Source organism: Heteronotia binoei, chromosome 19 (genome assembly GCF_032191835.1).
Source record: "Heteronotia binoei isolate CCM8104 ecotype False Entrance Well chromosome 19, APGP_CSIRO_Hbin_v1, whole genome shotgun sequence".
NCBI lineage: Eukaryota > Metazoa > Chordata > Lepidosauria > Squamata > Gekkonidae > Heteronotia > Heteronotia binoei.
In genome coordinates, this window is record NC_083241.1 from 40,595,132 (window position 1) to 40,616,136 (window position 21,005).

Below are 21,005 nucleotides of genomic sequence, written 5' to 3' on the forward strand. Positions count from 1 at the left end.
AAGGAAGGAAGGAAGGAAGGAAGGAAGGAAGGAAGGAAGGAAGGAAGGAAGGAAGGAAGGAAGGAAGGAAGGAAAATAGGTGGGGAGGGATAGGGAGAGATGGAAAGAAAGTAACTTGCATTCTCCAAGCTTCCAGCTGGCTTGGCTTGGAGAAATGATTTAAAGAGAGAAATGCCTTCTTCAAGTTGGCCAATGGGGTGGTGGGGGTTTCAAGAGCCACACAATGTGTGTGAAAATAGGCACATGCAGCTCCTGGCCATAGTTTGGCCACCCCTGCTCTAGCAGAAGAGTGTAAGCGTGAAAGATCCCTGAGCTTTCTGGCTGAGAGAGCCAGTTTGGTGTAGTGGTTAAGTGCGGTGACTCTCATCTGGGAGAACCGGGTTTGATTCCCCACTCCTCCACTTGCAGCTGCTGGAATGGCCTTGGGTCAGCCATAGCTCTAAGTGTGCAGACTCTTGTCTGGGAGAACGGGGTTGGATTCCCCACTCCTCCACTTGCAGCTGTTGGAATGGCCTTGGGTCAGCCATAGTTCTAAGTGTGCAGACTCTTATCTGGGAGAACGGGGTTGGATTCCCCACTCCTCCACTTGCAGCTGCTGGAATGGCCTTGGGTCAGCCAGAGCTCTAAGTGTTCAGACTCTTATCTGGGAGAACTGGGTTGGATTCCTCACTCCTCCACTTGCAGCTGCTAGAATGGCCTTGGGTCAGCCAGAGCTCTAAGTGTTCAGACTCTTATCTGGGAGAACTGGGTTGGATTCCCCACTCCTTCACTTTCAGCTGCTGGAATGGCCTTGGGTCAGCCATAGCTCTAGCAGAGTTGTCCTTGAAAGGGCAGTTTTTGTCAGAGCTCTCTCAGCCCCACCCACCTCACAGGGTGTCTTTTGTGGGGGAGGAAGATAAAGGAGATTGTGAGCCATTCTTGAGACTCTGATTCAGAGAGAAGGGCGGGGTATAAATCTGCAGTCTTCTTCTACTTCTTCTCCCGCCTATCAAACTCACTCTGCTTCCCAGCTAAGTATAAGAAAAAGCAAAATGCCTTTCAGAATGGAAGGACCCAGAGGGACACTCTCCTTCCCCCCCCCAACAGCTGCTTCAGAAAGACCCCCAAGCCAGCTGTTCGGTGTCATGCTAATCTTCAAGGCAGATCTAAAAATACTTCCATTGTTGTTCTGTTCCCGGACAAGAGCCTGTTTGTCTCCAGTTAATGCCCCTCTCTAGCTTAGATAAATGCATGTTTCTCTTGTCATTCTGACCAAAGTCTGCTGAGTCCGGTTGGCTCTCACGCTTTTTTGCTTTCTCGCTCTCTGGCTTGGGCAATCCCCTTCTCTTTCATTGAGCCTCTACTGGCTAACAGCTGCAGGCCGGTCTCAAATGGCTGGGAAGACCGAAATGGCCGTGTGAAGGAGGGAAGGGAAGCCGTGAGTAACAAACCCAGGACTGCGCTGCTTAACAGACTGCAGGTTATGAATTCAGATGCTGCAGCAACCCGTGGTTAGTGCAAACCATAGCGAGCAAAGACATTTGTGTCAAGATTGGTGCTCGTTGTGATTTCCCACGAATTCTGGTTTTATTTATTTATTTTATTTTATTTTTAGCCCACCGTTCCCTTAGGACAGGCTCAGGGCGGGTGACATCGTAAAAGCAATCAAACAGTAAAAACCAGTTTAAAATATATAAAATCAGGGGTCGTTTTGTAGAAAAATAGGTGGTGGAGCTCATCCAGGGTTTGTTATGCAGCTGCACCTACTATTCAATGGACAAGGAGGTGGAACTCTCAGAAGGAGGAGGTGGAAGTCTCAGAAAGGTTCAGGAGCTGTGCTCCTGTGAGCTCCCACTGAATCTGAGAACTGTATAAAATCTAAAATTACAGAGACTAAAATGGCAGATTCTGCCTCACAGACATGACCTATTGTCCAGCTCCAGCAGGGTCTTATAGCACTGGATGGGATGAATGGGGGAGGATGGTCACAAGTGACATCCACTACCCCAGTTGAAAGCCTGGCGAAAGAGCTCTGTTTTACAGACCCTGCGGAATTGGAGCAGATCCCGCAGGGCCTGAATCTCCAAGGGGAGATCATTCCACCAGGCAGGGGCCAGAGCTGAGAAGGCCCTGGTCCTCGCCGAGGTCAGATGGACGTCTCGAGGGCCGGGTATTACCAATAGTTGTTGGGTTGCTGATCATAAGAACCTATGGGGCTCATACAGGGAGAGGCGGTCCCGAAAGTATGCTGACCCCTGGCCGTTTGCAAGCATATAGCAAATTATGGCTTTGGACATTCGTTCCATAGAAACCGTTGTTAGCATTAAACTTAATACACGTGTAATGTTAAACCATGGTTCCTACCAAGAAGAGAAGGAAGGCATACTCAACAAACCTCAGCTAGTTTGCTTCTCTGTCCTCTTCAAGAAGAAGAAGAGTTGGGTTTATACCCTGCCCTTCACTCATGAGTCTCAGAGCGGCTTACAATCTCCTTTCCCTTCTTTTCCCCACAACAGATATCCTGTGAGCAATACTCCCTCTCAGCTGTGGAGTCTTGTGAGCAAAAATTCTACTTTGCGAGCTCCTGGCATTAAAGTTGTGAGCTCCTGCATCAATTAGGTTGCCCTGGGGCCATTTTTCCTGAGTGGGAAAAAAAGTGTGAGCCGAAGGCTAAAAAAACTGTGAGCTAGCTCACACTAACTCACTGCCTGTGAGGTAGGTGGGGCTGAGAGGGCTCTTCAAGAAGTGTGACTGACCCAACTGTAACTGTGTGTAGAGGAATGGGGAATCCAACCTGGTTCTCCTGGATTAGAGTCCACTGCTCTTAACCACTTCACCAAATTGGCTATTACCATCTCTATGGCTGACCAGCCACAAAGGGCCACACTGCAGAACAAACTGTGGGTTATGAATTCAGATGTTGCAACAAGCCACAGTTGATACAATTTGCAGTTAGCGAAAAAATTACAACTTTGTCTAACAGCCCAGTTAAGTGCCAGTCATGGATGGATGGATGGATGGATGGATGGATGGATGGATGGATGGATGGATGATAGGTAGATGGATAGATGGATATCTCTGTCAACATAAGAACATAGAGAAGCCATGTTGGATGAATATATGAACATATGAAGCTGTCTTATACTGAATCAGACTCTTGGTCCATCAGTCAGTATTGTCTACTCAGACTGGCAGCGGCTCTCCAGGGTCTCAAGCTGAGGTTTTTCACACCTATTTGCCTGGACCCTTTTGAGTTGAAGATGCCGGGGATTGAACCTGGGATCTGCAGTTGCTCTACCAAGCAGATGCCCTACCACTGAGCCACCATCACTCCCATCAGAACCTGTCCAGTCCAACACTCTGTGTCACACAGTGGCCAAAAACCAGATGCCATCAGGAGGTCCATCAGTGGGGCCAAGGTGTCAAGGATCATCTCCTTCAGCCAGGGCATTGAGGTCTTTCTTGGAGGTCCTTCTTCATGTGCTCCCCAACCAACTCAAGTATTAGGGTGACTATGAGAGAGAGAGAGAGAGAGAGAGAGAGAGAACTCTTGTTCTGTAGCACAGCCATGACCTTGAAAGTCCTTCTCCAGTTATGACGTTTACTTCACCCCATCTTTCCTGCCCAGCTGCAACGTAGGGCAATTGGTCCTCTGGAGGGGAGAGCCTTCGATGATTCTCTTGCCGAGCAATCGTGACAGGTGATTCTACGAATGCAGTGAAAAGGAGAAACGAGAGGCTTTTCAATATTTCCATAGGCTAGGCTGGTTTGCAATATTTCGCTCTTAATTCGTCATAACTTGCCCCGATGGTTTGCTTTTTTAATGAATGGCTGGGCGGGGTAGAAATTCTTTGAAGAAATCAGTAAAAGGAATCCTTTGTTCCTTTGTGCATCTCCCTTTGTGGAAGTCACCCAGCATTGTTTTCTCAGGGCACCACCGCACCATCCCAGTAAACACAAAGGGCTGGCATTTGGCTCCCTGGAGTGGGAAGTGTGGGAGAACCTCCACAAGGACTGGGAAATCACAGGGATTTTTTTTTCCCCCATTAGGAGTTCAGTGAGCAGGATAAAGAAGGATTCTTCTTATGGTTCTGCTTCTTTTCTGAAATCTTCATGCTCCCTGCCAATCACAGCTTGAAAATTGGGAACCAACCTGGCCTCTAACTTAGGGATGTCGAATGTGCAGTTCTGACCAACTGGCTGCCATCTGCTTCCTTCTCCCTCTCTCTTGCTTCCTTCTGCATAACAGCTTGCTTTGCCGGGCTTGCTCAATCGCACAGCAGAGCTACTGAGCCAAGCCTCTTTTCCTTCTATTGGCTGAGGTTCCTCCCCCTCCTGGTCCCCTGGGGAAGGAAGGAAAGAGCCAGAACTTCCTTTGCCCAGTTCCCTGGATCCCATGGCAGAAATACAAAGTACCGTTAAGACCGAGCGCTAACGTTTTAAGGATGTTTTAAGGTTTTTAAGAAATCTTTGCGTTTGTCTGCTTCCTTTATAAAGTTAATATCTCTGCTACCAAATCATAAATAGGTATATACGTGGCCCGGCCCAACCCAACATGGCTCAGCCCAACAAGGACTCATTTATGTTAGATTTGGCTCTGAGTTTGACACCCCTGCTCTGTTATCACACCCCACTCTGTGGAACTACCTCTCTCTTCCTTTCATTCCTTGCTTTTTATCCTGTTTTCAGTAGGGACCCAAGCATATGAAATATGCAGAGATAGAAAACCCAAGGGTGGACGATCAAAAAATTCTCAAAATTTCACAAGAACCAGTAGACGTTGGTCTATTGAAACATAATCCTAGTGAATACAAACAATAAATAGCTGGTCACAGTTCATTGGATTTTTGGATTTTGGATTGGATTTGTGATTATTATTGAAGAACGTGTATAGAGTTGTTGAACATATGAACATATGAAGCTGCCTTCTACTGAATCAGACCCTTGGTCCATCAAGTCAGTATTGTCTTCTCAAACTGGCAGTGGCTCTCCAGGGTCTCAAGCTGAGGTTTTCCACACCTATTTGCCTGGACCCTTTTTTGAAGATGCCAGGGATTGAACCTGGGACCTTCTGCTTCCCAAGCAGATGCTCTACCACTGAGCCACTGGCCCTCCCCCTGGTTCTTGTTATATCTATTTCTCACCACTTGCATTTGAATTGTGACCACCAATTCTATTTATTGTTTGTATTCACTAGGATTATGTTTCAATAGACTGATGTCTACTGGTACTTGTGAAATTTTGTGATTTTTTTTTTATGGTCCACCCTTGTGTTTTCTGTTTTTGTTAATTCTGTTTGAGCGTCAGATATGTATCAAGATTGGTGCTCTCACTGTGCTTTCCTGCAAACTCCGGTTTGCAAGCAGATAGCAAACCATGGCTTTGACCATTCGTTCCATAGGAAGCATTGTTAGCATTAAACTTAATATACATGTAATGCTAAACCTGGTAATGCTAAGTAACCTGGTAATATACATGTAATGCTAATCATGTTTTACCAAGGTCAAATGCAGAATAATGATTTTGAGATGTGTGTGCTGGAGAAGAATCTTGAGAATCCCTTGGACTGCAAGAAGATCCAATCAGTCAGTCCTAAGGGAAATCAACCCAGATTGTTCCCTGGAAGGTCAGATGCTGAAGCTGAAGCTCAGATAGTTTGGCCACCAAAGGAGAAGGGAGCTCTCACTGGAGAAGACTCAAGAGTCCCTTGGACTGCAAGAAGATTCAGTCAGTCAGTCCTAAGGGAAATCAACCCAGACTGTTCGCTGGAAGGTCAGATGCTGAAGCTGAAGCTCCAATACTTTGGCCACCAAAGGAGAAGGGAGCCCTCACTGGAGAAGACTCAAGAGTCCCTTGGACTGCAAGAAGATCAAATGAGTCAGTCCTAAGGGAAATCAACCCAGACTGTTCCCTGGAAGGTCAGATGCTGAAGCTGAGACTTAAATATTTGACCACCAAAGGAGAAAGGAGCACTCACTGGAGAAGACTCTTGAGAGTCACTTGGACTGCAAGAAGATCCAATCAGTCAGTCCTGAGGGAAATCAACCCAGACTGTTCCCTGGAAGGTCAGATGCTGAAGCTGAAGCTCCAATACTTTGGCCACCAAAGGAGAAGGGAGCCCTCACTGGAGAAGACTCAAGAGTCCCTTAGACTGCAAGAAGATCAAATGAGTCAGTCCTAAGGGAAATCAAGCCAGACTATTCCCTGGAAGGTCAGATGCTGAAGCTGAGACTTAAATATTTGACCACCAAAGGAGAAGGGAGCACTCACTGGAGAAGACTCTTGAGAGTCCCTTGGACTGCAAGAAGATCAAATCAGTCAGTCCTGAGGGAAATCAACCCAGACTGTTCCTTGGAAGGTCAGATGCTGAAGCTGAAGCGCAAATACTTTGGCCACCAAATGAGAAGGGAACCCTCACTGGAGAAGACCCTGATGCTGGGAAAGACAGAAGGCAAAAGAAGGAGATGTCTGGACAGCGTTACTGATGTAACTAACATGAATTTGAGCAGACTTCAGAGGATGGTGGAAGACAGGAGGGCCTGGCATGACTTTGTCCACAGGGTCGCAAAGAGTCGGACTCGACTGTGCGACTGAACAACAATGCTAAACCATGGTTCCTACCAAGAAGAGAAGGAAGGCATACAGAACAAACCTCATTTTGTTTTCTTCCTCTTCCTCTTCACCATCTCCATGGCCGACCAGCCACAAACGGTCATGCTGCTGAACGAATAGCGGACTACGAATTCAGGTGCCGCAATAAGCCACTGTTGGTACAAACTATGGTTTGCCGAGAAGCTGCAAATCTATCCTAATACCCCCACTGAGATGCCAGCCAAGAAATGCTAGTTTGTCTGGCTGTCTGTATTCCGATGTCACACCTAATCAGGGTTTGATCAAGCCACGATTCATTGTGATGTGTGAATGTAACCTGAGTACATACATTGAAAAAAAAATTCCTGTATTCACAGGGAGACGAGTCTAGTTTATGCCGTCATTCAGGGCTTTTTTTGTAACAGGAACTCCTTTGCATATTAGGCCACACCCCTTGATGTAGCCAATCCTCCAAGAGCTTCCAGGGCTCTTCTTACAGGGCCTACTGTAAGCTCCAGGAGGATTGGCTACATCAGGGGGTGTGGCCTAATATGCAAAGGAGCTCCCCACTCCTCCACTTGCAGCTGCTGGAATGGTCTTGGGTCAGCCATAGCTCTAAGTGTGCAGACTCTTATCTGGGAGAACCAGGTTGGATTCCCCCCTCCTCCACTTGCAGCTGCTGGAAGGCCTTGGGTCAGCCATAGCTCTAAGTGTACAGACTCTTATCTGGGAGAACCGGGTTTGATTCCCCACTCCTCCACTTGCACCTGCTGGAATGGCCTTGGGTCAGCCATAGCTCTAAGTGTGCAGACTCTTATCTGGGAGAACCAGGTTGGATTCCCCACTCCTCCCCTTGCAGCTGCTGGAATGGCCTTGGGTCAGCCATAGCTCTCTTATCTGGGAGAACCGGGTTTGATTCCCCACTCCTCCACTTGCACCTGCCGGAATGGCCTTGGGTCAGCCATAGCTCTAAGTGTGCAGACTCTTATCTGGGAGAACCAGGTTTGATTCCCCCCTCCTCCACTTGTAGCTTCTGGGATGGCCTTGGGTCAGCCAGAGCTCTCCTAGGAGTTTTCCTTGAAAGGCCAGTTTAGTGTCGTGGGTAAGTGCATGAACTCTTATCTGAAAGAACCAGGTTTGATTCCCCACTCCTCCATTGGCAGCTGCTGGAATGGCCTTGAGTCAGCCAGAGCTCTCGCAGGAGTTGTCCTTGAAAGGGCCAGTTTGGTGTTGTGGTGAAGTGTGCAGAGGACTGTTATTGGGAGAACCGGGTTTGATTCCCCACTCCTGCACTTGCAGCCGCTGGAATGGCCTTGGGTCAGCCAGAGCTCTGGCAGAGGTTTTCCTTGAAAGGGCAGCTTCTGGGGAGAGCTCTCTCAGCCCCACCCACCTCACAGGGGGTCCGTTGTTGGGAGAGAAGATAAAGGAGGTTGTAAGCTGCTCTGAGTCTCTGATTCAGAGAGAAGGGCGGGGTATAAATCTGCAATTCTTCTTCTTCTTCTAGCCCTCTTCAAAATGGCATGGAGTCACATGAAGGGGGAGAGGACCTCTCTGGGGGTGAAGTTTCCTACCATAATCGGCAGCTCTGATCCTTGGTTGCCAGGCTTTTCCCAACATGAGAGAAGCGCCAACTCTGACTTAAGCCGTGACTGGGGTGTGAATTGCGCAATGCTGATGGTCTCCCGCTAGTAAAATGCAGAATTTAATTGCAGTGTATGCCTCGTAATTTAGGCAATTGGCATACACGCACACGCTGTAATTATCAAAACTTACAATGTATGTAACGAGACAGGGAGCGTTTGCCGTTCAGAGATTTTGTCTCTGCAAACGAAAGTCTGTGATTTCTAAATTAGTCTGGATTTCTGAAAGGGGTTTTAGGGGAAAATGCTCGGAAGTCAGTTCGATGATCGCATGGTACAAGCAATACAATACGATACAATAACCTTTATTGGCGTGATATCGAACGTAACAGGGAATTGGTCCATCCATCCAATGGCAATTTGCAAATACATTAAGCACCTCCTAGAAGCTAGAATGCGGAATACTGGCCTGGAAGAAGCACAAGCCGGAATTAAGATTGCCGGGAAAAACATCAACAAACTCAGATATGCAGATGACACTACTCTAATGGTAGGCTTGAGACTCAACATCCAAAAACTAAGATCATGGCATCCGGCCCCATCACACCTTGGCAAATAGAAGGGGAAGACATGGAAGTAGTGACAGACTTCACATTTCTGGGATCCAAGATCACTGCAGATGGTGACTGTAGCCATGAAATGAAAAGACGTTTGCTCCTTGGGAGGACAGCTATGGCGAACTTGGGCAGTATAATAAAAAGTAGAGACATCACCCTGCCAACAAAAGTCCGTATAGTCAAAGCGATGATATCCCAGTAGTAATGTATGGCTGTGAGAGCTGGACATTAAGGAAGGCCAAGCGCAGAAGAATAGATGCTTTTGAGATGTGGTGCTGGAGAAGACTCTTGAGAGTCCCTTGGACTGCAAGAAGATCCAATCAGTCAGTCCTAAGGGAAATCAATCCAGACTGTTCCCTGGAAGGTCAGATGCTGAAGCTGAAGCTCAAATACTTTGGCCACCCCATGAGAAGGGAGCACTCCCTGGAGAAGACCCTGATGCTGGGAAAGACAGAAGGCAAAAGAAGAAGGGGACAGCAAAAGAGGAGATGGCTGGACAGCGTTACTGATGTAACAAACACGAATTTGGGCAGACTTCGGAGGATGGTGGAAGACAGGAGGGCCTGGCGTGACTTGGTCCAGGGGGTGGCAAAGAGTTGGACTCGACTGTGCGACTGAACAGCAAGAAGCTAGATATAAAAAAATTTGCATCCATTTCAATTACCAATTGGTTCCTAGTTGACAAGAAGAAGACAATTTTATATTTGTCGGGCTTCACTGTTTGCTCACTCAAACAGGTATAGGCCTGCTGGGACTGTACTGTTCTGTGCATGGGGAGGACTGTTACATCTCATCCCTAAAAAAGGGAGAAGCAAATGGCATGAACTGCTTATCAGGGACACAGGTGCTAGACCAGGGGTGGCCGAACTTGCTTAACGTTAAGAGCCACAGAGAATGAGCATCAGATGCTTGAGGGCTGGCTGGGAGGGAGGGAAGGAGGGAGGGAGAGATGGAAATAAAATCACTTTAACTTTAAATGCATTCTGCAAACCACTGGATAAATGCCTTCTCCAAGCTGGCCGATGGGGTGGTGGGGGTAGTAGCGGACTGGGTCTAAAAATATTGGTTGCCAGGAGACAAAGGGGGCCCACCCACAACTATAAGGCTATCATTTAATGTTTGTAAGAAATATTTTTTTTCAAAAAATACATAAGTGGAAAAAAGATACAATTAAAGATACAATTAAAACTTTTGCGAAATAAATGTGTGTGTGTGTGTGTGTGTATAGATATATATATTAGTAATTACAGTGTACATATATTGTATATTTTACTGGCAGTATGCAGTAGATATTAAATGCAAATACAGATTGCATTTTCTCCAGGGGAGCTGATCTCTGCCAACCGGAGATCAGTTGTAAAAGCTACTAAAAGGACATGAATGGTTTTAACATATTGTCTAATGTTTAAGGGAGCCACCTCCTCAGGGGCCCATTTGCCATTAGGCAAGCTGACACCCTGGCCAGTCCACCACTGGGTGAGGGCTTCAAGAGCCACAGAATAAGTTTGAAAGAGCCACATGGTGCTCCTGGCTACTCCTGGCATAAAATCTCCAGTTAAAAGAACCAGGCAGAAGGTGATGTGCCCCGTGGCACAGAGTGTTAAAGCTGCAGTACTGCAGTCCGAACTCTCGGCTCACAACTTGAGTTCAATCCCGGTGGAAGCTGGGTTCAGGTAGCCAACTCGAGGCTGACTCAGCCTTCCATCCTTCCGAGGTCGGTCAAAGGAGTCCCCTACTTGCTGGGGGGAAAGTGTAGATGACTGGGGAAGTGTCACAGGCTGGGGCCAGGCCAGGTGAAGTCCAGGGGCAGTCCAAGGTCTGTAGCTGGGTAGCAAGGAGGGTCCAAAGTGCCAAAACCGAATCACAGTCCAGGTATCGTAGGCCAGAGGTTCAGAAGCCGAAGTCAGGGGGTGCAGAAGTCAATGCCAGAGTCAGGGGGTCCAGAAGCCGAAGTCAGAAGCTGAAGTGGATGCTAGAACGTCAGGTAAGTGACTAGTTGCTTCCACAAAGCCTTCTCTCAAAGCCCACAGCTATATAGCCCTCTGCTGTCTGTTGCCCATTTGGGCTAATTGCTGACTCAGAGGGCAGCCAGGATCCTGCTGGGACTCAAGCACCCTCACTCCTAGAAGGGCCAGAATCCTTTCAAAACTCAGGGCTCAGGGAGCGTCTTGCTCGTGAGCGTGCCGCCCTCCTCCGATCCCTAAGGTCCTGACGAAAGCGGTCACGCACACGAGCCACCCGAGAGGGCGAGGCAGGGGGGCTTGGATCTTCTCCAGCAGGAGGCAGGGGCACTGGTGCAGGTGGCAGGGGCACAGTTTCTTCTGCAGGCTCGGCTTCTTCTGCAGGGCCCCCAGCACCCATGACAGGAAGCAATGGCAAACCACCCTGTCAAAAGTCTGCCGTGAAAACGTTGTGATGCGACGTCACCCCAGAGTCGGAAACGAATGGTGCTTGCACAGGGGACCCTTCCTTTCCTTCCATCCTTCTGAGGTTGGTAAAATGAGTCCCCAGCTTGCTGGGGGGGAAGCGTAGATGACTAGGGAAGGCAATGGCAAACCACCTTGTAAAAAGTCTGCCGTGAAAACATTGTGAAAGCAACGTCACCCCAGAGTCAGAAACGACTGGTGCTTGCAGAGGGGACTACCTTGACCTTTTTACTTTATGCAAAGTAGAATTTTGTTATATATGGAATTAATCTACTTGATACTACATCCAACAAAGCTCTGTATAACTTGGAATTTTTAAAATAAACTAATCATGTGCTTTAAAAAAAAAAAAAAACACTGACTGGGATATACCAGTTATCAGGTAGCTTCATGTGTGTTCAAGAGCGTGTTGAGAGATTACTAAAGAGTGCACTCCTTAATGATAGCTGCTGTTTCTGTGGTTTGAAAGTTCAGAGGGCTCCGCTTTAATCCTGGGAATCTTTACAGCAGTCCAGAAAAAAAATACTTTGGCACTTCCACCCCCATATTACAGAGTGGGAGGTCTGACTCTAAAAGGGAGAATTTCAGCTGACTGAAGTTCACTCACAGTGCACATGTCCAAAATCTGGGAGACCCAGGGCTACAGTACATGCTTTTGCATAGATGGATCTGCAAGTTCCTTGGTTTTCAGCGATCAATCTGTTTGGACTGTGTATTCTGTATTAGGGATGGGCATGAACTGGCTCGCAAACTAAAATTTGTCATGAATTTTGGGCAGTCCGTGGTTCACAAAGTGGAACAGGCTTCCTCGGGAGCTAGTGGGCTCTCCTTCCTTGGGGGCTTTTCAACAGAGGCTAGATGGCCATCTGAAAGCAATGAAGATCCTGTGAATTTAGGGGGAGGGGTTTGTGAGTTTCCTGCATTGTGCAGGAAGGACTAGATGGACCTAGATGACCCTAGAGGTCCCTTCCAACTATGATTCTATGATGCTTGTGAACTGGAGAACTGCCATGCACTTTCACAAATTTCGTGAAGGGCGCAAAGCGTGGGGTTTAATGGTTCCGAGTCATTTGTACTCCTGCTTTCCGCTCATCAGGAAAAACAGCTGAGTCGCTGCTCCCCTCCGAGGTTCAGCTGCTTGGAGCCATTTAAGCCCCTGCTTTCTGCTCCCTGAGAAAAGCAGTGGGGAGCAGAAAGCAGGGGTCACGAACCCTTAGGAATTGGTTCCATTCGAGCACCAACCTCCTGGTGTGTATAAGCTTGTGGTTCAGTTTGTGGTTTAGACACAGACGGAACTGAACGGCAAAGTATGGTTCATGACCGTCCCTGTTCTGTTTATCCTTTCAAAGCAACTTGCTCTGCTCCCAGACTTTTTCTATGTGTTCGTAGCGGCGTTTGAGCACCTTGCCCCAGGAGATTCAGGGGACGGATCCGGATGTTGGGCCACAGTGAGGGTGTGTGGTTAGTGCCCTAGTTCTGAACTGTCTCTTCTTTGACTCCTTTTGCAGCGGCCAGTTTGCGATCGTGAAGAAATGCCGGGAGAAGAGCACGGGGGCAGAGTACGCCGCCAAGTTCATCAAGAAGCGCCAGAGCCGAGCCAGCCGCCGCGGGGTGAGGCGCGAGGAGATCGAGCGGGAGGTCAAGATCCTCAAGCGGATCCTCCACACCAACATCATCGAACTGCACGACGTCTACGAGAACAAGACGGACGTGGTCCTCATCCTCGAGCTGTGAGTGCCCAGCTGCCTCGCAAGGCTCATTTGAGCCTTGGACTAAGGAGGGCTTGTGGCACAAAGGTAGCACCTCTGCTTGGCATGCAGAAGGTCCCAGGTTCAAGCCCCGGCATCACCAAGGCCAGGCAGGAGGTGGTGGGAAAGACCTCCGCCCGAGACCCTGGAGAGCAGCTGCCAAACTGAGGCTGGTTTCACACCGTGAAATTGACCTGATTTTATCCCGTCCCAAAAAAATCCGCTAAAGATTGAACCGTTTCTGGGCAATCAGGCAGCTGCATAACAGAAGAACATAAGAGAAGCCATGTTGGATCAGGCCAATGGCCCATCCAGTCCAACACTCTGTGTCACATAAGAACAGAAGAGAAGCCATGTGGAATCAGGCCAGTGGCCCATCCAGTCCAACACTCTGTGTCACATAAGAACATAAGAGAAGCCCTGTTGGATCAGGCCAATGGCCCATCCAGTCCAACACTCTGTGTCACATAAGGACATAAGAGAAGCCATGTTGGATCAGGCCAATGGCCCATCCAGTCCAACAATCTGTGTCACATAAGAACATAAGAGAAGCCATTTGGATCAGGCCAGTGGCCCACCCAGTCCAACACTCTGTGTTACATAAGGACATAAGAGAAGCCATGTTGGATCAGGCCAGTGGCCCATCCAGTCCAACACTCTGTGTCACATAAGAACATAAGAGAAGCCCTGTTGGATCAGGCCAATGGCCCATCCAGTCCAACACTCTGTGTCACATAAGGACATAAGAGAAGCCATGTTGGATCAGGCCAATGGCCCATCCAGTCCAACAATCTGTGTCACATAAGAACATAAGAGAAGCCATTTGGATCAGGCCAGTGGCCCACCCAGTCCAACACTCTGTGTCACATAAGAACATAAGAGAAGCCATGTTGGATCAGGCCAATGGCCCATCCTGTCCAACAATCTGTGTCACATAAGAACATAAGAGAAGCCATTTGGATCAGGCCAGTGGCCCACCCAGTCCAACACTCTGTGTCACATAAGAACATAAGAGAAGCCATGTTGGATCAGGCCAATGGCCCATCCAGTCCAACAATCTGTGTCACACAGTGGCCACACACACACATATACTGTGACTAATAGCCACTGATGGACCTCTGCTCCATATTTTTATCCAATCCCCACTTAAAGCTGGCTATGCTTGTAGCTGCCACCACCTCCTGTGGCAGTGAATTCCACATGTTAATCACCCTTTGGGTGAAGAAGGACTTCCTTTTATCCATTTTAAGCTGACTGCTCAGCAATTTCATTGAATGCCCACGAGTTCTTGTATTGTGAGAAAGGGAGAAAAGGACTTCTTTCTCTACTTTCTCCATCCTATGCATAATCTTGTAAACCTCTATCATGTCACCCCTCAGTCAACGCTTCTCCAAGCTAAAGAGCCCCAAGCGTTTTAACCTTTCTTCATAGGGAAAGTGTTCCAAACCTGTAATCATTCTAGTTGCCCTTTTCTGCACTTTTTCCAATGCTAGAATATCCTTTTTGAGGTGCGGTGACCAGAATTGCACACAGTATTCCAAATGAAACCGCACCTTCGATTTATACAGGGGCATTATGATATTGGCTGATTTGTTTTCAATTCCCTTCCTAATAATTCCCAGCATGGCGTCGGCCTTTTTTATTGCAATCGCACACTGTCTTGACATTTTCAGTGAGTTCTCTACCACGACCCCAAGATCTCTCTCTTGGTCAGTCTCTGCCAGTTCACACCCCATCAACTTGTATTTGTAGCTGGGATTCTTGGTCCCAATGTGCATTACTTTGCACTTGGCCACACTGAACCTCATCTGCCACGTTGATGTCCTCTCACTCAGCCTCAACAGCTGCAGGATCCTGACAGCGGTCAGTGGTCGCCCATTCACACTGCTAGCCCGGCTCAGACCCGCTGTGGAAAGGGTTGTCTTTTTTATAAAGCCCCCCCCCCCCCCAGTGTGTGTGATCAATCAGAGAAGCACACCTTGGAAAGGGGTTGGGAGGGCGGGGAAAACATTGCTGGAAATGGCTTGGCGCCATCACACAGCTCTTCTGCTTATGAGTCACCCCAGGGCATTCAGACAGCAGCCAGTTCCTTAGCTTGGAGAAACGTCGACTGCGGGGTGACATGATAGAGGTTTACAAGATAATGCATGGGATGGAGAAAGTAGAGAAAGAAGTACTTTTCTCCCTTTCTCACAATACAAGAACTCGTGGACATTCGATGAAATTGCTGAGCAGACAGGTTAAAACGGATAAAAGGAAGTCCTTCTTCACCCAAAGGGTGATTAACATGTGGAATTCACTGCCACAGGAGGTGGTGGCGGCCACAAGTATAGCCACCTTCAAGAGGGGTTTAAATAAAACTATGGAGTACAGGTCCATCAGTGGCTATTAGCCACAGTGTGTGTGTATATATAAAATTTTTTGCCACTGTGTGACACAGAGTGTTGGACTGGATGGGCCGTTGGCCTGATCCAACATGGCTTCTCTTATTTTCTTATTATGTTCAGTTATGCGACGTACATCCGATTCAGGGGAATGGTACTGGGAAAATCCAGGTAACTTTTTGATGCGGATAGGAGGCATCTGGAGACGGGGTGAGAGCAGGTGCAGCTCGGACAGCAGATGTTCTTGTGTGATGGTGCATTTTGAATCCGAATGGGAGGCAGGGCTAGGTCGGGGCAAATCTCCTGGGTGAAACCAACCCTGAGTAAACAAAACTGATCTTGAGGAACTAAGTGTCTGATTCAGTATAAGGCAGCTTCATTTATATTTATATTAGGGGAGGGATGGTGGCTCAGTGGCAGAGCATCTGCTTAGTAAGCAGAAGGTCCCAGGTTCGATCCCCGGCATCTCCAGCTAAAAAAGGTCCAGGCAAGTAGGCGTGAAAAACCTCAGCTTGAGACCCTGGAGAGCTGCTGCCAGTCTGAGTAGACAGTACTGACTTTGATGGACCCAGGGGCTGATTCAGTAGAAGGCAGTTTCATATTGGGGAGGGACGGTGGCTCAATGGTAGAGCATCTGCTTCGTAAGCAGAAGGTCCCAGGTTCAATCCTCGGCATCTCCAACTAAAAAGGGTCCAGGCAAACAGGTGTGAAAAACCTCAACTTGAAACCCTGGAGAGCCGCTGCCAGACTGAGTGGACAATACTGACTTGATGGACCAAGGGTCTGATTCAGTATACGGCAGCTTCATATGTTCATGTTCATATGGGAAGGGCTGTGGCTCAGTGGTAGAGCATCCGCTTGGCATTCAGAAGGTCCCGGGTTCAATCCCCGGCATCTCTTGTTAAGAGGACCAGAAAGGAGGTGAGGGTGAAGACATCTGCCAGAGATCCTGGAGTGCTGCTGCCAGCCTACAGTGCTTAACTAGATGGGGAGAGGCCGTGGCTCAGTGGCAGAGTATCTGCTTGACATGCAGAAGGTCCCAGGTTCAATCCCCGGCATCCCCAGTTGAAAGGATCTGACAATAGGTGATGGGAAAGACTCTCTGCTGGAGACCCTGGGGAGCTAACTGCCATTCTGAATAGACAGACCTGACCTTGATGGACAGAGAGTCTGATTCAGTATAAGGCAGCTTCATGTGTTCATGTATTAGAGGGGAGAGGCTGTGGCTCAGTGGAAGAGCCTCTGCTTGGCATGCAGAAGGTCCCAGGTTCAATCCCCAGCATCTCCAGTAAAAAGGACCAGACAATAGGTAATGGGAAAGACCTCTCTGCTGAGACCCTGGAGAGTGACTGCCAGATGATACTGGCCTTGATGGACTGAGGGTCTGAGTCAGTATATGGCAGCTTCATTTATATGGGAAAGGCTGTGGCTCAGTGGTAGAGCATCTGCTTGGCATGCAGGAGGTCCCAGGTTCAATCCCCGGCACCTCTTGTTAAAAGGACCAGGCAGGAGGTGATGGGAAAGACCTCTGTCTGAGACCTTAGAAAGCTGAGGAAAGGGACCATAGCTCAGTGGTAGAACCTCTGCTTGGTATGCAGAAGGTCCCAGGTTCAATCCCTGGCATCCCCAGTTGAAAGGACCAGAAAGGAAGCGATGGGAAAGACCTCAGCCTGAGAACCTGGAGAGCTGCTGTCAGCCTGAGTAGACGAGACTGAATTTGATGGACTGAGGGTATCTGATTCAGTATAAGGCAGCTTCCTGGGCTCATGTATGATAAGGGAGGGGTTGTGGTTTAGAGGAAGAGCCTCTGCTTGGCATGCAGACGGTCCCAGGTTCAATCCCTGGCATCTCCGGTTAAAAGAGATCTGGTAGTGGATTATGGAAAAAACCTCACCCTGAGACCTCTTATGGCTGCTCTCAGCCTAAGTAGATGATACAGACTTTGATGGATTCATGGTCTTATTCAGTACAAGGCAGCTTCATGTGTACATGTGTTATAGGGGAGGGGATGTGGTTCAGTGGAAGAATCTCTGGTTTGCATGCGGAAGGTCCCAGGATCAATCCCCGGCATCCCCAGTCAAAAAGGCCAGGCAGGAGGGGATGGGAAAGACCTCTGCTTGAGACCCTGGAGAGCGGCTGCCGGTCTGAGTAGCAAACACTGACCTCAGTGGGCCTAGAGTCTGAATCTGTATCAAGCAGTTTCCTGAGCTCGTGACTGTATGTTTGATATCATGCCTAAGGTTAGATGCTTTCTTTCTTTCTCCCCTCCAGGGCTTTTTTTGTAGCAGGGGCTCCTTTGCATATTAGGCCACTCACCCCTGATGTAGCCAATCCTCCAAGAGCTTACAGGGCTCTTAGTACAGGGGGTGTGGCCTAATCGGGGGGGAATTCTAGTAGGAACTCCTTTGCATATTAGGCCACACACCCCTGATGTAGCCAATCCTCCAAGAGCTTCCAGGGCTCTTCATACAGGGCCTACTTGGAGGACTGGCTTCATCAGGGGGTGTGGCCTAATCAGGGGTGGAATTCTAGCAGGAGCTCCTTTGCATATTAGGCCACACACCCCTGATGTAGCCAATCCTCCAAGAGCTTACAGAACTCTTAGTACAGGGCCTACTGTAAGCTCTTGGAGGGTTAGCGGCATCAGGGGGTGTGGCCTAATCAGGGGTAGAATTCTAGCAGGAATTCCTTTGCATATTAGGCCACACACCCCTGATGTAGCCAATCCTCCAAGAGCTTCCAGGGCTCTTCGTACAGGGCCTACTGTAAACTCCAGGAGGATTGGCTACATTGGGCATGTGTGGCCTAATCTGCAAAGGAGTTCCCGCTACAAAAAAAGCCCTGCTCCCCTCGATGTGCAAAATGCGAATAAGTCTGTTAAAATGAGAGAAATACAAATGGGCTCACTAGCATGATTCTTGCTGCCTGCCCCATCGCACATTTCTTTTCTCTTTTGCAGAAGTTGGATAGCTTAGATGTGGATTTCAGTGGGTTATTTTTATTTTTATTTTTTAGCAGAGGAGGGAAGCTGAGATTGGGGGGGTGGGGTGGGGGCAGAAATGGCCAGTGGCTGGGCTGTTCTCAGACCTCCCGTTCTGCCAGAGGTTGTTTCCGGATGACCCACTCGGGAGGTGGTCAGCGCCAGCTGCTGACTTCAGCACCTCGCCCTGGGCCAGATGTGCGGAGCTGCTGAAAAAACCTGAGTCTGGCAGCCGGAGAGCTGGCTGGCGATTCGGGGTCGGCACCTTGCCCCCCCCACCCCCCCGCCTTCCCATTTGGCACCCTGGCCCTCCGCCGCCCTTTTCCGCAGCATCGATCGTTTGCAGGTGCGGAGTGACGGGGACAAGATGGCTTCCTGGAAAGGTGCGCCAGGGAGTGAGGTTGTTCAGGAGCCTGCTCCCTTCCTCACTCAGCCGGAATGCTGACCCATCTCTCGGTCTGGTTGGGTCTGCTTCAGCCAAGGGCTGTGCCAATGTGTCTCCGCTCTCTCAGAGTGACCCTGGTTCCCTGCCCCCTATGCCAGTGCAGGATCCCCGGGCACTCTCATATACACCCCTCTGATAAAGAAATTCCAGACTGGGTCAAAACTAATCCCCTAACAGTTTGGTGTAGTGGTGAATTGTGCGGACTCATGTGGGAGAACCGGGTTTGATTCCCCACTCCTCCACTTGCAGCTGCTGGAATGGCCTCGGGTCAGCCATAGCTCTCCCAAGAGTTGTTCTTGAAATGGCAGCTTCTGGAGAGCTCTCTCAGCCCCACACACCTCACAGGGTGTCCGTTGTGGGGGGGCGGGGGAGAAGATTGTAAGCTGCTCTGAGTCAGAGAGAAGGGTGGGGTATAAATCTGCAGTCGTCGTCTTCTTCTTCTTCTCCTGCCACCCTCAAGCAGAACTCTGTTGCCCTGAAAATAAACAGGAGATTGGGGGCCACCCACAAAAAGTCCATGAAGATGGTTTTTAATCACACGCATGGGGCTGCCTTACTCTGAATCAGCCCCATCAAGGCTAGAATTGTCTACTCAGACAGTCAGTGGCTCTCCAGGATCGCAGACAGGAGGTCTTTCCCATTGCCTCTCAAGTGATCCTTTAAACTGCAGATGCTGGGGATTGAACCCAGGATCTTTTGCATGCCATGCAGAGGCTCTGCCACTCAGGCATGGACCCGCCTTAAATGAAACTACGGGGTACAGTGAGCTGAAACACATATAGCTGGTGGGTTAAGAGTATAAACTGATATAAAGTTAAGATCCAATGGCAAAATAGTGTAATAGACAAACTGGAAGACGACTTGGTGTGGATAGCATTTGCCTGGGAAACCAATAAAAGTTGCCTGTTACTTGAACATATGAAGCTGCCTTCTACTGAATCAGACTCCCTAGGTCCATCAAGTCAGTATTGTCTACTCAGACTGGCAGTGGCTCTCCAGGGTCTCAAGCTGAGGTTTTTCATGCCTATTTGCCTGGACCCTTTTTAGTTGGAGATGCCAGGGATTGAACCTGGGACCTTCTGCTTACCAAGCAGATGCTCTACCCCTGAGCCACTGTACCTCCCCTTGCTCTTGCTACAAGTCTAGGTAAAACAACAGGATGTGTATTTCCTCGTGATGTTCTTGTCCACCTAATTTACTTTTTAACATACTTTGTAACGTATATTATAAACATCGTTTGTAACGTATATTATACACATCGTTCTAGTGTGCCATTTGAAAAAAAAAAAAGAATACATTAAAACGTAGTGAAAATGGGTTAAGCATATGTATGTTTATGTGTATGTTTAATTCGATTTATACCCCGCCCTGCCCGCCAAGGCGGGCTCAGGGCGGCTTACATCAGAGTCATAAAAGCAAGAAAACCATTTAAATATATGAGTTGAAACACATAGATTAAAACAATATACAGCTTGGTGCTAACACATTAGATGTTCCTCATAGTTCCAGGATGCCGGTTATTCCAGAATTCTCCTAAGGTAGGCTGAAGGCTTGCCAGACAAGAACGGTCTTACAGGCCTTGTTTAATGAGACCATGTAATGAGATAAACAGCCACTATCCGTTATTTGAGTACGTCAATACAAAAAATATTATTCGGATACACTGTTCTAAAAGAGAAATACATTGGAATACTGTGGATATATAGCTATACTCAGGGCTTTTTTTGTAGCAGGAACTCCTTTGCCTATTAGGCCACATCCCCTCGATGTAGCCAACCCTCCAAGAGCTTACAGGGTCCAGAGATAGAATTCTAGCAGGGGCTCCTTTGCATATTAGGCCACACACCCCTGATGGAGCCAACCCTCCAAGAGCTTACAGGGCTCTTAGTACAGGGTCCAGGGATAGAATTCTAGCAGGGGCTCCTTTGCATATTAGGCCACACACCCCTGATGGAGCCAACCCTCCAAGAGCTTACAGGGCTCTTAGTACAGGGTCCAGGGATAGAATTCTAGCAGGGGCTCCTTTGCATATTAGGCCACACACCCCTGATGGAGCCAACCCTCCAAGAGCTTACAGGGCTCTTAGTACAGGGTCCAGAGATAGAATTCCAGCAGGGGCTCCTTTGCATATTAGGCCGCACACCCCTGATGGAGCCAACCCTCCAAGAGCTTACAGGGCTCTTAGTACAGGGCCCAGAGATAGAATTCCAGCAGGGGCTCCTTTGCATATTAGGCCGCACACCCCTGATGGAGCC

The 21,005-nt window shown here is 48.6% G+C and overlaps 1 protein-coding gene across 1 annotated transcript in view; it reads left to right on the forward strand.

The window, feature by feature from the left end:
* Positions 1-21,005, forward strand: part of DAPK2 (death associated protein kinase 2) — a 60,209-nt gene that overhangs the window by 19,818 nt on the left and 19,386 nt on the right. Inside the window, exon 2 of the mRNA XM_060259860.1 lies at positions 12,702-12,923. Coding sequence (XP_060115843.1) covers positions 12,702-12,923 — 222 coding nt within the window. The remainder of the gene's footprint in view (positions 1-12,701; positions 12,924-21,005) is intronic.